Source organism: Micropterus dolomieu, linkage group LG02 (genome assembly GCF_021292245.1).
Source record: "Micropterus dolomieu isolate WLL.071019.BEF.003 ecotype Adirondacks linkage group LG02, ASM2129224v1, whole genome shotgun sequence".
In the NCBI taxonomy this organism is placed as follows: domain Eukaryota; kingdom Metazoa; phylum Chordata; class Actinopteri; order Centrarchiformes; family Centrarchidae; genus Micropterus; species Micropterus dolomieu.
In genome coordinates, this window is record NC_060151.1 from 20293279 (window position 1) to 20308865 (window position 15587).

Here is a 15587-nt window from a genome sequence, read left to right on the forward strand (position 1 = left end):
GAGGCGGTCTGATTTCTCATGTCTTCCTTGTACCTGAACGCCATGGCAAGAGCAACTTTCATTTGAGGCTGAGACGTAATGGCAGCTCTCTGAGATGAGTATCCCCCTTCTCTGATGTGCATTCAAGTCATGTCACAAAAAATAGCCTATGTCTGTGCACATACAAAATTCTGGTGCACGCCACGTACAAGCACTCTGGACACATAACCAGCCATTCAGACACGTTCATACTTACACACATGCACACAAACACATGCACACTGGAAATGAATGAATTGTCACATTAGGCTCTGGAATAATGCTGAAACTATCTTAAGAAACAGCAAAATACAATATTCTCCGATAGCAAAAGAAACGTCATTATCAAACATGCTAAAACCCATGTTGTTAAAAGTATGTGATCTGGTTATACCTTCCAAATAATACAAGAGCAAACCAAATCCCTTCACGGATGTTGTCATTTACCCACAATGCTTTATTGTGCCTGTGAGGCACAGCATGACATTTGACGATCTCGCTTGCCCCACACCTCCCACACCATGCTGCCTTCGGCTGTCAGAGGTCAAACATTAACAACATGTAACAGATTATATTACATAAAATTGTGCCAGGATTTTTTGTTCCATTTTTCATTTGTATAAATAAAATCTACAACACATTATAATCTGTCTTTCTCTCTCTCTCTGCCTTTCTCTCTCCATTGGATCACTAAGAATTTTTCACTGAATGGCCCAGTGCTGGGGCAAAAGAATGAGAGAGCAAGAGAGGGAGAGAGCGAGAGAGCAAGAGATCAAGCAACAGGGGAGAGAGATAGAATGTATCATTCAGGTCACGAACTCCAAAACATTTTTATTTTTTTCTTTCGTCGGTTTGTTGCAGTACAAGAAGTCATTTTTCATAGTATTTGTTACTTTTTGTTGCTTTTGATCATCTGGTGTCTCTATTTACATAGTAGGAATAAAGTAGATTCATGTGTGGTTCCTATGTACATGGTTATACCAATTGGTCGACTAGTGCGTTTGCGACATTTACAGTCTTGTTTGTCACAACCACACACAGGAAACAGGTCCACTTCAACTGGCTAGGCTCTAACAGCAAAGTACAGGGGGAGGGGGCGACACCAGTTCGCTCTTGCAGCCCCCAGAGAATGCAGACCCAAAGTCAACAAATTGAATACTCTCTTCAAAACAATAGGAAGGCAGTCATTAACTTTTCAAATGCCTAAAGCAAACAACCAGAGAGAACAGTGGAGAGGATTGGTCAGTCTTAAGAATGCAGTGGTGGTGCAGTGCCTCCTCAGTGTCCGTCTCTGCCTCTACTCCACTTCTGTACATAGCCGTTGATTCAGCAAGTGAAAATGAAGGCAACTACACTGAATCAGCTCCCACTGCCTGCTTGGAACAAAAGCTCTTGCTCCCTTTTACTTAGATGGCGTCCTGTTTTCACTTTTGATGTTCAGTAATGAGCACTTCTGGATGAGTGAGTGTGTATGTGTGTGTTCTAGTTTCTGTTCTGGCTCAATAAAAGATATTTTTGGCAACAATGAAGAGCTTTCTGTGAGACATTTTTTAGGTTATTATAGTGTACTATATTCCTGTCTCCACAGCTAACTACTCCTATCAAATGATGACTCAAAAAAGACCTATGGATGGTATGAAAGGGAAATGAGATAAAATACAAAACGAAATTTCCATCTCCGGAGGCCGGTCTAAAGTGAAATTACATAAAAAACAAAGTTTTAAAGTTTTGAAATATCTCAAGGTTAAGGGGGTGAATCGGTACATTCAGAGTGCTGGACTTGGCCTTAGGGTACCAAAGGAACTGGGGAGGACTGGGATTGGAGAGAGCCGATGAATGCTCTGCGGAAAAACACCCATCACTCATCTCCATGAGACGAAGGAGGGCTAAAGATAAAGGCTGATTCTGCAGAGTCAGCCACGACCCCCACTGAAGGTCACTCTGTTTGCTCATCTGTTAGTTGAATAAAAGTCAAGAGAAAGAAAGGCAACCAAACAAGCAGATAGTGGAGAGACGTGAGAACGAGGCGGGCTAGGAGGTGGCTGTGGCCATCACATAAGTCCCCAATTTCCTCCTTCAGGCTCCAGTCACAGGCTGGTGACCAGCTGCATCTGTCCGTCTCCCTCATTGTGGGCAGGCTCCTGAGCCTGGTGTCCCTCCCCACTTGGTCTCCGGGGTGGGACCTGGTAGAAGGTCTGCATGGGGGCCCCACGAGACCCCAGGGCGGGCCTCCCGGAGCTGTAGTACAGCTCTTCAGGTGGCTGGGCTGAACGAGGTACCACCTCCAGGGGCTCAGGACTGCTGTCAGGGTACGGTGAGTCTCGCAGGTTGGTGATGCTGGTGTACAGCGAGTCACGGGCAGGGGAGTCTGGTGCTCTGTTGCCTCCCTGCCCGCCAGCACTCTGCCCACTATGGCCGCTGTGGCCCAGGCTCTCGGTGAGGTCTGCCGTGTAGCTCTCTGACTCCTCTGGATCGCTTTGGTAGAGAACTGACTGGGCTCGCTGCAACAGCAGGGGCTCCTCCAGAGCTTTATACAGCAGCTCCACATCCTGCGGAGCACGCTGCCGCCCCTCTCTCCGAAAATCCTCGTCCTCATCCATGCTCATAGATGGCTCTGGCCCAACCCCCGTTGTCCCACGACTAACCCCACCGTGAGGACGTCCCCTGGCCAGGCTGCCACACACCCTGTCCCCTACGTCACCTGCTCCTCCTCCTCCGCCAACACCACCTCTTAGGTTGTTGTGCACAAGCTCAGAGATGATCATTTTCTCAAAGGCCGCGGCATCAGAGAGGTTTCGCCGGATGCCTCCTCCTCCCAGGGCCTCTGAGCTGCGGGGATTGAGGAGGGGGGGGGGACTGTCCCCGCCCCCGCCACCAAGGAAGTCACAGCTTCCCCCGCCTCCACCCCCTGGGCCACTGCGCAGGGAGTAGCTGTTGTTGAAGTTACCATTCAAGGGCAGGGTTTCCATCCCACAGGGGTCACGGGCCTTAGATAATGTGCTCTCTGGACCCAAACACAAACAGAAGAGAGACAGAAGACAGAGAGAGTTTTTGGCATGTTATCACACAGACAGATTCAAGTGTCAGTAAGAGAAGAAGAATTAATATAAGATGGTAAAAATGTAAGCTGGAGTATCTTACAGTGACGTGAACTGAGGTGAATAACACTTACTCGGGTCACGGAAGGTTCCTGAGAGAAAGTCATGTGGAGTGAATAAAATGAAAGACACTAGTCAGTAAATGTTCTTTAATGATGCAACATTAACTTGATGTATTCATTTTTAAGAAATTTCAAAAGGGAACCATTAACAGAATAAAAAACATCCATGTCCATCCGCCCCTTTTCTTCTCTCGGTCTGTTTCACACTCTCACCAGCCTTCCAACTCTTACCACATGCACAAACACATGCACCGTCACATTAACTCTGATTTATGCAGACTTAGTCCTGTTTGTTTGACACCATATTCATCCAACATTTCCATCTAAGCCACAATACTCTGGATATTTATTTACTACTGTCAGTGATACCTGGATACATACATAATTCATACAAAACCTTGTACAGTAGAAGTGATGTTTATTTTACGACTTCCCTTCAACACACCAAAGATGTTGTGCTTTTTCTCCCAAATTACCATCACACAGCAAAGCAAAAGCCAGAGCAGCCGTGTTCATTTTTTAAACTTAATGTGTAGTATGACTTTAATCAACGTTCTTCTTCAGTGGTGGTGTGGTTAATTAGACATTCTAATGAAGTGCTCTCCCTACTTCCTCTCCCACTCTCTTCTAAAAATGTCTTGGCTGCCAGGCCTGTGGCCATCAGGCTTGACGTATTGTGCAGAGAGGCTTTAAAATATTTAACAGAAACGCCGCCTTAAATTTCAGTCCTCAGACACTGGGTCTGATACTCTGCCGGTGCGACCAGCCACACAAGTGAATATTGGTACAGTAGTGGAGCAATTACGAGAACATGTCTAATTCAGCAGCTCCATCCAAAGAGGGGTGTGGGAATGCATGTGATAAAATAGCCATCAGGCTGTTTAAAAATAAAAAGTCCCACTCTGAGATAGAAGCAAGTATACACACACACACAGGCAATTACAGTGAGCACTCACACCTGACCGACCTCCACCCAGATGGACTGTCCCTGGGCATGAGCTGTCTGATCCCTTTCTATGGCCGTCATGATTTAAGCCGACTACTTTTTCTGTTTGGGAACAGGAAAACTGTCCTGAAGATTTCTGGCAGTCGCAGCTGTAGCTAAACTTCTAATCAATTTGTGGCTGTTCTCATGAAGATTCAAGATCTGACCAGATGGCTGGTTAGGCTGTAGGCACTGTTTGGCTCTGTTCTGCTCAGCCTAGTGAATCCGTCTGACAGCTACATAGTCTGAAAAAACAACACACAAACAGGCTCACACACATGCGCGCGTGTGCACACAGACACACACACATGTGCAAGCACTCAAATACAGTAGTGAGTTTGTGTACACCGCGTTAAACTACTGACAGAGTGCGTGTATATACACACACATGCTGACAAGACTGCACACACAGACTGGGACGTTTATGAGGAGCTAACCGGTAGAGTTGAAGACGCCAGGCGAGGGTGGGGTGAAGCTCTCAGCCAGCAGAGTGTTGTAAGGAGAGGTGCCAGTGCGAGTCTGTAACACCGGGTTCGTCAAAAGGTGGTTGCCCATGGTCGCTGCATCACAAACATTGAAAAAAAATGAACATAATCAGAAATAGGTTCTTATCTTTGTCTGAAATGTATGCAAAGCATGCACAAGCAGAAGTAGTGTACAATAGGTGTAACGTTTTGAAATTCACATTTCCAGACTAATAACATCTGGAATCATAAAAATATTTACTGTTTATTCAGATGGGGCTATTTTTGTTATGCCAGTGCTTTATAGCATAATGCATTTCACAGTGTTCCCCTCAATGTTTATGCCTGCTGATTGTAACCTTTGAGTAAAAATACAATTGCAGGGGAAAGGTACTGTTTGGAGCATTGCCATTCTTTTTTTCCCTTTGGCTCCTGACAATGTATTCAGATGGGGGAGAACAGTAATGCATGCCATTATGTAGTCTAGGGGTGTAGCCATTGAAACACAGTTAATTTCCCAGTGAAATGTGAATGCCACAACAAGACAAATATAATTCAAAGAAATGGCACACTGAGAATGTTGTATAATGCCCATGTATGGCTCCAGCCTGAGGCAACTCGAACAGAAATGCCATGAAATTAAAAATAGGACAGCATGACGGAGAGTAGTCCAAGGCAAAGTGCAACCTTCAGGTCTCACGCCTACCGTTCATCACACAGCAAGGGAGCTGGGAATTCTAAAAAAAATAAAATATGCACTCACACACAGCTATTTATTTGTCATTTTCCCTCTTCTTGCATTTCCCCTTGTCCATCTTTCTGGCATGCCACAAACCCCTCTCCCTCTATTCTCTGGCTCGTTCTGCTGTGTCTTGACTCAACCACATTTTCCCAGTTCCTCATGCCAGAATTTTTACAAACAACACCAAATTAGTTGGGATTAGTGTTCTGTGTGTACCTCATAGGAATATCCTGCAGAAAATTAAAGGAACTAGCTTTAAGTGGGGAGAGAAAGTAGGGCAAGGGGAATCATGGGAGGCTTTGTGTGTGTATGTATGTATGTGTTGGTGTGTGTGTGTGTGTGTGTGTGTGTGTGTATACACTGCTTGTCTTTTGGACACATTACTATTGTCAGAAAGAGATTGTGGTTCATAAAGAAGTGAAGTGGAGAAATCAAAGAGATCCAAGATGCTAGAGATAACGACGCAGCGTCTCTTCTCCAGATTCGGCCTCTTTAATTACTCCTTCATGATATCGTTTCTCTCGATATCTTTCTTTTCCTCTCCCTCCCTCCCGCGCTCGCCTTCCTCTTTCACTTTCTGCCAACTGACAAACTTTTCTCAGAAGCACAGAAAATAAAGGCTTTACAGCACAGTTGCTTGTGTTTGACAGCACAACATGGAATGATCCACAATGTGTCTCCAACAGGCCTGGTGATTGCTCTATCGTGACGAATAGCCCCGGAAACCGACCCGCCCGACCACACACACACACATACACACACACACCTCTCATCCATTCAGCTAACTCGTAGCACCCCGCTTCCTCACCCTCTGCCTTGCTCCTGTCACTCTCCTCAATTAGAATAATTACCCCCTGTTCGCTCACACGCTAATCAGTTCATTAAAAAGAAAATGGATGAAATTAGCATAGAGAGTGACGGCTGATTTAGCAACTGCCTCTGTGTCATCATCAACAACCCCCCCCCCACCACAACCAACCCGGAACCTGAGCCAACCTTGATCATCTCTGTGTCACTTATGGCTGTGACGGTGATGCCACCAGTTGCTGAGGCTGAGACAATCAGTGACTCCACACACATTTCACTTCATGTGCTGTGGGGACTACATGCATCACTGCAAAGAAGATATGGATGTGTGTTTGGCTGGCTCACTGGCTGCAAGGGAATCTGAATCATCAGTTAACCTTAATACACCGAGCATACGAACATATATTATAGATATTTCATCATCCTGTATACTTTCATATGTGCACATTTAACACTTAATAACAGTACTTTGCCATGGCTGTGTCCACTCCTTTCCCATGCTTTATTTTGAGTCTATATGAGTGTGTATGTGTTTGTGTGCATTTAACCATGCATAACTTAACGAAGGGGAAGCAGAGCAGTGATAAGGGGAGGCCTCACCACGGTTGAGTGTTGGGGTGCTATTGATATCTCCCGCCATGAAGGAAGATTCCGTCTGCTTCCGAACCGTGTCGTTCCACATCCTGCGGATCCGACTCTGGAAGAAGGAGCAGAGCGCAGTGAGTGGCAGCAAACAGACAACAAGTTAAATATAGAAACTCGGCGGGTAGAGTTTGTAACTCAGTGGGGCTGCTGTAATCAAAACTGTGGGGCTTGCTCTAATCCACAAAGAACAATAGGCAAACATGCCAGACAAAGAGATTGAAGTGTTAGGTAAAGAGGCACACAGCTATGTCATGGTATCACAAGGGAGGCTAATAAACTTGAGATGTGTAAGACATGATTACAGTAGCTGATACAATAGTTATGGAAGCGTCCTACTACATTGTGGGAAAGCTTATTTGTTGATTGTCAGGACTAACTGTGTGTACAGTAAGTGTCTATGCCATTGTGCATATGCTATCATGCACAGTGTTTCCTGGTGTCTTGCATAGTGCCTGTGTCTATAAATAGCACATGGACTTCAAAGGGTCTTTTTATTAATGAGTCATCTACTCTGGCAAGCACGGGGCTGCCTATAATAGATAGAAACATAAAAGTAATTTTTTAGATTTGACCAGATGTGCAACACAAACATCACATGAACATGCCATATATCATTATGTAACATACTTTAATACTGCTCTGTCACTGAGAACAAAACATATTGTAATGGAGGTGTTTCACTTGCTGCATCTCTTTGCCATTGGCTAATGCAAACAACGTGATTGTGGGCTGAAAAGTAAGTTTAGTAAGTCAATTCGAGTGCTTTGCACAGTAATCTGTGAGTCATTGGTATTGATCAGCAATCAAACCCCCGCAGACACACTCATTTTGTACTTCAGAATCTTACATAACAGAACTTTTAAACAAGGGAAAAATATACCAGCAAGGTGGGGAAATGTCCCTTGACAGGGTTCTAAAAAAAGTCAGATATTATCAAGAGAGTCATTTGATTCATAGATTTTTTGTTTCATTCCACTGAAACAAGTTGAATTCCACAAAAAAAAAAGAATTCATCTTGCGGCACAAGCAAATTTGTTCAAAGAAAAACATTACAACTCTACGGAGGTCTGATTGATGTGTAAAGATGTACAGGTGTGCCTGCATACTGCTTTGTGTGAGCCATAATTGTGTGTAGGTCTGTCCTGCCCCCACCTGTCTGTGGGCCGCTGCGTGGCGCGCTTGGCTGCCACTGTAGTAGCGGTTGTTGGCACGCAGGCCTGAGTTCTTCAGGGAGCCGTGGGAGCTGGTGGTGGAGGTGCGGCTGCAGCAGTAGGAGTGACGCAGACACTTACTGTACTCCTTGTGGACCTGTAAAAAAATAACACCACCGGCACAGCGGGCACTTAGTTTCAATAGCCTGGACCCAATGTGGAGAAAAGAGGCTTTTAACACACAGCAGGAGCAAAATTAACTTAATGCAATTTCTCTGAACACGTATGCTGAATATCAGTCAGACATCCATCCATCCATCCTTACAACATTTCATCCGCTTCTTCATAATTTAATCCACAATATATTGTAACTCATGAGAGTAGTCTCGTATCGTTTACCTTCTTCTGCAGGGCACAGTGGAAGATGAAGATAAACATGCCCTGGAAGGCGTTGAAGGTTGTGAAGAGGTAGGCCATGATTACTGTGTTTTCATTGATGAAGAGGAGGCCAAAGGCCCACGTCAGCCCCAGCAGGAACAGCAGAGCAATGGCCCCCAGAGCCCATGACCTGAAGGAGGAAATGTTAACAAATAATGACATGATACACAGAAAATCTGAATCAATTTGGAATCCATCTGACAGTGTGGCTTATTTATCAGAAGGGTATGTTTCTTGAAAAAACACTACAAGGCTCCCATTGAATGATTTTAACTCACTTAATGTTATCCAGGCGGCTGGAGTCAGGTTTGAGTGCTGAAGAGTTGCGTATCATCTTGTGTAAAGTGATCATGAGGAAAATAAGGTTGAGCTATGGACAGACACAAGAGGAAGAATTAAATAAATGCGTAGTGAAATTTACAGTTTGCTCCAAAAATACTAACTTTGCACTGTTAATAAACTCACAAAGCACGCATGGTGAAATACGTTTGGTTTGACTGGGTGATATCAAAATAGAGAGGGGAATAATAATGTCTGACAGTAAAGCTAATACCATAATAACAAATGAAACGGGTCCAATGAAGCTCCAGATGAAGTAGTTATCCACTCGCAGCCAGCATCTGGAGTGGCACAGAGGAGAAGAGAGAGTTAAGCGCAACAAATCTTATGAACAAACACGAACACACTCACACACTCACACACGTGTGCACGCACACAAACACACAGGCAGGCATGCACACGCTATTTCCCTGTCTCAGCGGATTATCTTATGAAGCCTAATCATCAGGCTTTGGCTAAGTGTGTTCAGAAAAGCCAGTCCGCGGGGAGGTGCAAGAGCCGTTCACACAGCACTGCATATTACATTTCCAGCTGGGGGAATAGCATAATCCTACTTCTCAATCTGCAGGTGCAAAAGGCCTGTCTTCACACGTACGCTTTCTTGGTCCCATAGCTCCTGTAGTCTATGGCCGCAGAGATGCCCACCACCAGTGCGGGGAAGCAGTAGCCGCACAGATAGTAGTACTTTTTGCGGGAGTACTCGCTCTCAAAGACCTCCACCAGCATGAGATAGAGTTGCACACCCTCCAGACACATCCAGGAGAAGGCAGCCAAGAAGAAGAAATGCAGAAGGCCAGCAAAGATGGGACAGGCAATCTGAAGAAAGCAGGGAGGGAGAGAGTAGAGAGAAGAGAAGAAGAGGAGAAATGAAAATATTAAGATGAAAGAGGTGAAACTGTTTTTTAAGATTAAGGCATATAACTGAGTGAAAAACAGGACAGGAAAGAGCAGAGACACTATTGGGTAGTAGTTTTGGACATTCACAGAGGAAAAATGAAAAGCTGCCTCCTGGGTGACTGGCACTGTGCATATTATTGAGTGGTAATTTGTTACTCTGTGCAGTAAATGTTTTATAGAGTAACGTAATGACACACTGCCTCAATTTTAGTTTCACAGTCACTATTCAAAAAAGTCACTTCTGTCATACTGTAACTCTCTATGTTCTTTTCAAGTTGCAAACTAAAAAACTAACCTGATCTTGTTTGTCACTTTCATAAGGGGCATAGACGTGTCAACTGAGTTTCAAGGAGTGCAGTGCTTTTTTTTTTAAAGAGCAGTCAAAATCTAGTGATACATTTGCTTTCCAAACCCCCCCCCCCAAAACAAGCAAGACCCAATTCACCAGTGAAAACACAACATCCTTGGCAGGTCATAGGACATGTGGCTACAAACTCACATGGTATTCTGTCTTGTCGATGCCAATGAGGAAGAGCAGCTCTGCGATGAAGAGGTTGATGCACAGGTTCTTGTGGATGGTGTTGCGGTCGGTCTGCAGACCCCGCAGGAAGCAGAAAGTGGAGATGCAGATGGCTAGACACACTAGGGAGATGACAATCCCCACCCAGGTGATCACAAACAGGATCAGTTCATGCATTCGCCCCTGGTACTGAGATCCGGATAGTGTGACAGACGTGGGTTGAGATGGTGGACAGGAATGGGGAAGAAAGAGAGGGCAGAGGGACGAAGATACGAAGCAGAATCAGACAAACAGAGAGGGAAAAATATAGGACAAGACAGAGGAATGAGAGATGAGGAGTACAGAGATAGATGGGAGAACAGTGGAAGGAAGACACAATAGTGGGATAGATAGACAGCACGTGGGGGAGGGGAGAGAAAGAGCAAAATTGCTTTATTTAATATTTGTAAATATATGCAAGGAGCTAAAGTGTTGAGACAAGAGACAAGGCGTCCTGAAAAAAAAAACATGACATTCAAATCCATGTTAATGTCAGCTAGAAGTAGCAGGACATGAATTTGTAAGCATGTGCCTCCCTGACTGTCGGAGTGAAAGAAGGAAAAGAGAAAATTCAATACAAAGAGCTTGTCAGCCTTGAGAGGGTATATTAATGTGCATGTGTGTGAGGGTGTGTGACTGGGAGTGAGCAAACGCTAATGCTCGCACGAATGAACGTCTGCATAAATTACTTCCATTTTAACAGTGTGTCTGCCACTCCCTTGTTTACTTACATCGGGTTCATGGTGAGCCATGAGCACGGCGAAGTTGGTGAGGTGGCTGCAGGAGCACGTGGTGTGTGTGTTGTTGGTATCCAGCAGCCTGCAGCCCTGCGACGACCACTGGCCTGTCATGGAGCGCTCAGAGTAGTTCCAGAAGGAGCAATTTGGAGTGTAATAATTCTCCAACTGCGGAAAAAGAAAAAAAAAAGGGAAGGATGATGCAAATTTTCAACGGGAGTCTATGTGTCAGAATGTAAATTAGGCACGATGTGGACTGAATTAGGCCACCTGAAGGTGTTTGAGCGTGAAGACCACTGGCTCAGTGAGAAACACTCTGCTGGACTCTTTGTTGATGGAGGCAGCTATGACATGGGAGTTGACCGCCAGGCGCTTCTTATCATGGCTTGGCCCCTCCACTTCCATCTTTACTGTGGCATTCTCAGTGGACAGGAAAGATCCCAAGTTTTTATACAGAATGAACACCACCTTGACTTGTCCTGCACATGGAGGGAGAGAAACACAAAAGGATGAAGAGAAACAGAACGTAAGACAGAGAACGCGAGAACAAGAGCGAAAAGAAAAGGAAGCAAAAACAGCAATGTTATATGAAACGGTAGGAACAGAAAAAATTATAGAGGAATAGGAGGAGGAGGAGGAGGAAGAAAAAAGACCAAATACAGAAATGGGGGCATAATATGGTAATGCCAGCGAGAGTGACAGAGATAGAGAGTGGGGAGTGACAGGGTGAGCGAGAGGGAGACAGAGAGAGGGAGTTAGTGAAGGTTAGAATGATGGTAAGGACCGTTTCATTTTGACTGGTGGAAGAGAGCGAGATTTAATGTGGAGGGCAATGGAACATTCATCCCTCAAGCATTCACAGATCTCTTATTATTCCATATGAATATTTCATGTGCGTTTGTTTCAATCATTCTAATCTCGTTCCCACTGCAGAGCCGAGCGGAGACAGAAAACAGAAAAGGGTATGGGAGGAGGGGCCATTGAGGGAATAGAGGAGCGATGGAGAGGGGGGTGACAGGCGAGGCGGGGAGGGAGGTTAGAAACAAGGGAGATGAGAGAGGGGGATAAGATGGCGGAGAGACAGAGCAAGGGAATGGAATTGGGAAGAGAGAAGAGAGGGAGTGCTGAGATTGCGCTGTCAGACTGGAGCCGATTGTAATCTACACGCCTCCCCAGCTATTCTATTAAGACTGCTGTTAAGAAACCATCAAGAAAAGAAATTGTCTCAGCACTTTTGTTAATCTGATTAGCCTATTATTATGAACCAATAACTTAGTCAACTGCATGCAGATTGTTTTAAGCTTGCATGAAAATGCAAATGGAAACATAAGAGCTGGGCTGCACAGGACTGTACAATTTTTCAGGCCCTGGGCTGAGGATGGGGTAGGATAAGGGCTGCTGACCGTTGCGGCTGTACTGTTTGATAGTGGAAGCAGAAAGCTGGATGGTGCTGTCACTGGCATAGTTCTGTGGGAAGGACAAGTCCTGCAGGTCCATCTCTGTGTTTAGTACATGCACCTCGAGATCTGATGGTGGAAACACAGCACACACAAAATTTTATGAATACCTCTGTACTGTCAAAGATGCAAAAAAACAAAAAAACAAGAGAAGTAAAGTCACAAACCGGAGTTACAATCCCACAAACAGCGGCCCAAACTGTGGTTCATCCATACATATACCATAATTAACACCATTAATACTGTTTTCTTACCAATGCTGGGCGCTCGATCAGAAAAGCGATTCCCATACATGTTGTTGGCCAGCAGAAAAGCTCCTTTTTCTAGGACATCCAGTAGCATGGTGGCAGTGTGGGCCTGCTCCGTGCTGTTCATGTCCTGCCACGACTCAAGGGCCTCAGGGCGCAGCAAGTTGTCCACTGTCTGCACCACCGCCTGGCACATACAGGATGTGTAGCTTTCATTACTTAGAACACTTTTCGACAAGGTACACAAAATCCTGAGTAGGACCGAACAAACAAATCAGGAACTAAATGATAATTATTGAATAGTTACTATTTAGTATGATATTCTACTGCACACCACGGATGCAAAATAACATGATAATATTAGAGCAGTAATCATTAGTTATTAGTTTTGTGTCATTTTGAACACAATTCTAAACCAGATTCACAGATATCTAGTAACTAATCATATGACACTGGTCCTTACAGTCTGTTCACAACTTTCAGGAAGTACAATTAATTAGCTAAATCATAATTCAGTGTAATTCAGTAATTATCAGTTAGTTTCTTTATTACATTTCTTTATTACCCGTACCTTGATAATTACTCGTTTTCTGTACCTATTATTAAGTGTAAACATATTTCCTAACCAATAAGACGTACAAAGTAATTTCTCTGTAATTTCCTAGAACCCCACCACTCTCCTGCACTACATGTATTACTATGCTATGCCAGACATATTACCATTCTATTTCACACTTTCACGCAATTCATTTAATGGCAATTTTGATGGTTGTATCAGCTATCCAATTTATTGGAGTCGGTCGCTTGATGAATCATGTAATTCTCTTGCTTAGGCCTTTCAAAATGAAGGATTGACTGGTACACGGAATATGATAACAATGATGAATTTAGCATCAGAATGCCCCCCATCCGCTACACTAAAGATAGAGTGTGTTTTGGTTTACCCTCTGAAGAGTGTGGGTATGCTGAGCTAACTTGCAGTGAGTGACCAAAAAATAATGGTCAGTTACATACTACACAGTAGCCTTTGCATTAATCTTGCACCAACAGAGATCAGAAGATGTGGTGTCATATTACAGCATGCTGCAGACAGGTCAAGACACACAAAAGACTGTGTGCTGCAGAGTGCCGCATTTCATCATTACAGAGAAGCATACACAAGGCCTTTTCATGATATTATGTTACAGCTTTCTCAGAACCAGAGATATTGCACAAATATTGAAAAAAGCACAGAAGGGTGTAGCAACAGAAACGGTTGCCTTTCCTACTATCATCAAATTACATTTTCTCAGAGCCACAGAAATTGTCCCTTATTGTGCAACACAATGAGGCCAATGCCAGTTTTACAGTTAGGCTCTATAACAGTCCAAAAAAGCTAAATGTGTGTCAAAGACAGATGACTTCCACAGTAACTGCACCCATATTTCAAAGATATGTACACCATGAGTCAGAGGTGGGAGTAAATCACACATCCAAGTCACAAGGAAGTCTCAAGTTACTGTTAAAGTCAAGCCAAGTCATTGCTTGGGTCAAGCAAGTCATAAGTCAAGTCTGTTTAACCAGTTTAAGAGAGGTGGCAATTCAACTGTATGATCATTTTGGAAGATGTAGTGAGTATTTCTGTTCTTACAATATTAAACTATACACAAAGGTGTTTCTATTATTTAGTCTACTATTGGCTTCACTGATTATTGAAATGGGGTAGAAAAATAGAGTAATAGAAACATGTGTCAGTAACGGTAACCTCTTACCATTCCTGTAAAATTTGTTTGAAATGCCTATTCAAGGCATATCCAAAGTTAATTGAATGCAGTTCTTGAACCATTTGGAGTGAATGCATGGGGCTAATGTGAAAGATAACACTCTCAAGTGTCTAACCCAAAAGTCAGAATCACTCTAAGTGCTACTGGAATTGATGAATATAAGTTTAAACACACTAAAAGTAATATATTTTTCGTTTCCATGCAGACAACTATAGCTGGGATTTATTATCTGGAAAACACTGTGTAACATAAAGCCTTACCTAGTCCAATTTGAAATTTTATACCAATACCACGAAAATGAATATTTTATACAGGTTTTTCTAAGGGTAAGCTTAATTTTTCAAAAACAGCACCGCCCCTTGGCGGCAAGCGGCTGCTGCTGCATAACTCCATAGCTTGACGCAGATGTGGTTTTTTGCTGGTAGATCATGAACTTCCTACTTAAAGCTGGATATTTTCAGAATTGTATTGGGTACAAGAAGTGCCAGTCATCGGCACAATTGGTTGCAATTGGCTCGGCCTACCCAACAAATAATAGCGGCTTGTCCTTCCTTACAGCGCGGGCTCTCGTTGGCTGTGTAGGGGGCATGTGAGCTCAGAATTGGGTCGAATTAGCTGTCTGTCGAAAGGTCAGAGTTCAGTGGCTAATTTGAATACAAGATATGGCATTTGTTTACATCCAAATCGGAGTTACCGAGTTATTACGGTTATGACATACTAACCAAGTCTAGGCAAATATGAAACGATGCAGCAGCAGTCCCTGGGGATTTATTGATGGAATAATGTGTTTTGGACTAAATATTTTTACTGGATTGGATCGTCTGGACCTTTGACAACATAACAAGACCATTTTTGTTGGAATATAATCGATCGGTGGATTATTATGAGGCTTCAAAGTGAGTCGCGTCAGTTTTGATTGTACTGCTTAGTCTGACAGAGGCGCTGATTGTACCCGCTGTGGTGATTGTGTCTTGAAATGGTTTGTATTGGTCGAATCAGAGGATTTTAGCTTTCAAACGGTGGATCATATAACAGTAGTGGGCACATAACTAGAGCTGTCATCGGGACCTGTTACCACTAGGAATGTTAAGAGGTTTTCACATAAAATTAACGTAACAACAGCACCAAACGGCAGCCAAACAATTGGGTGTAGCTTAAACTTAACGCTAGCTTTGGA

General features: G+C 43.8%; 1 protein-coding gene across 3 annotated transcripts in view; it reads right to left on the reverse strand.

The window, feature by feature from the left end:
* Positions 1-834: 834 nt before the first annotated feature.
* Positions 835-15587, reverse strand: part of adgrl1a (adhesion G protein-coupled receptor L1a) — a 57393-nt gene continuing 42640 nt past the window's right edge. For all 3 annotated transcript variants that reach the window (XM_046036451.1, XM_046036461.1, XM_046036470.1), the window contains 14 exons: positions 12654-12834; positions 12346-12468; positions 11213-11421; positions 10937-11110; positions 10146-10355; positions 9345-9565; positions 8964-9030; positions 8689-8780; positions 8372-8540; positions 7974-8129; positions 6777-6873; positions 4601-4723; positions 3191-3208; positions 835-3022 (listed from right to left, as the gene is read on the reverse strand). In XM_046036451.1, coding sequence (XP_045892407.1) covers positions 2106-3022; positions 3191-3208; positions 4601-4723; positions 6777-6873; positions 7974-8129; positions 8372-8540; positions 8689-8780; positions 8964-9030; positions 9345-9565; positions 10146-10355; positions 10937-11110; positions 11213-11421; positions 12346-12468; positions 12654-12834 — 2757 coding nt within the window. In that variant the 3' untranslated portion in view covers positions 835-2105. The remainder of the gene's footprint in view (positions 3023-3190; positions 3209-4600; positions 4724-6776; positions 6874-7973; positions 8130-8371; positions 8541-8688; positions 8781-8963; positions 9031-9344; positions 9566-10145; positions 10356-10936; positions 11111-11212; positions 11422-12345; positions 12469-12653; positions 12835-15587) is intronic.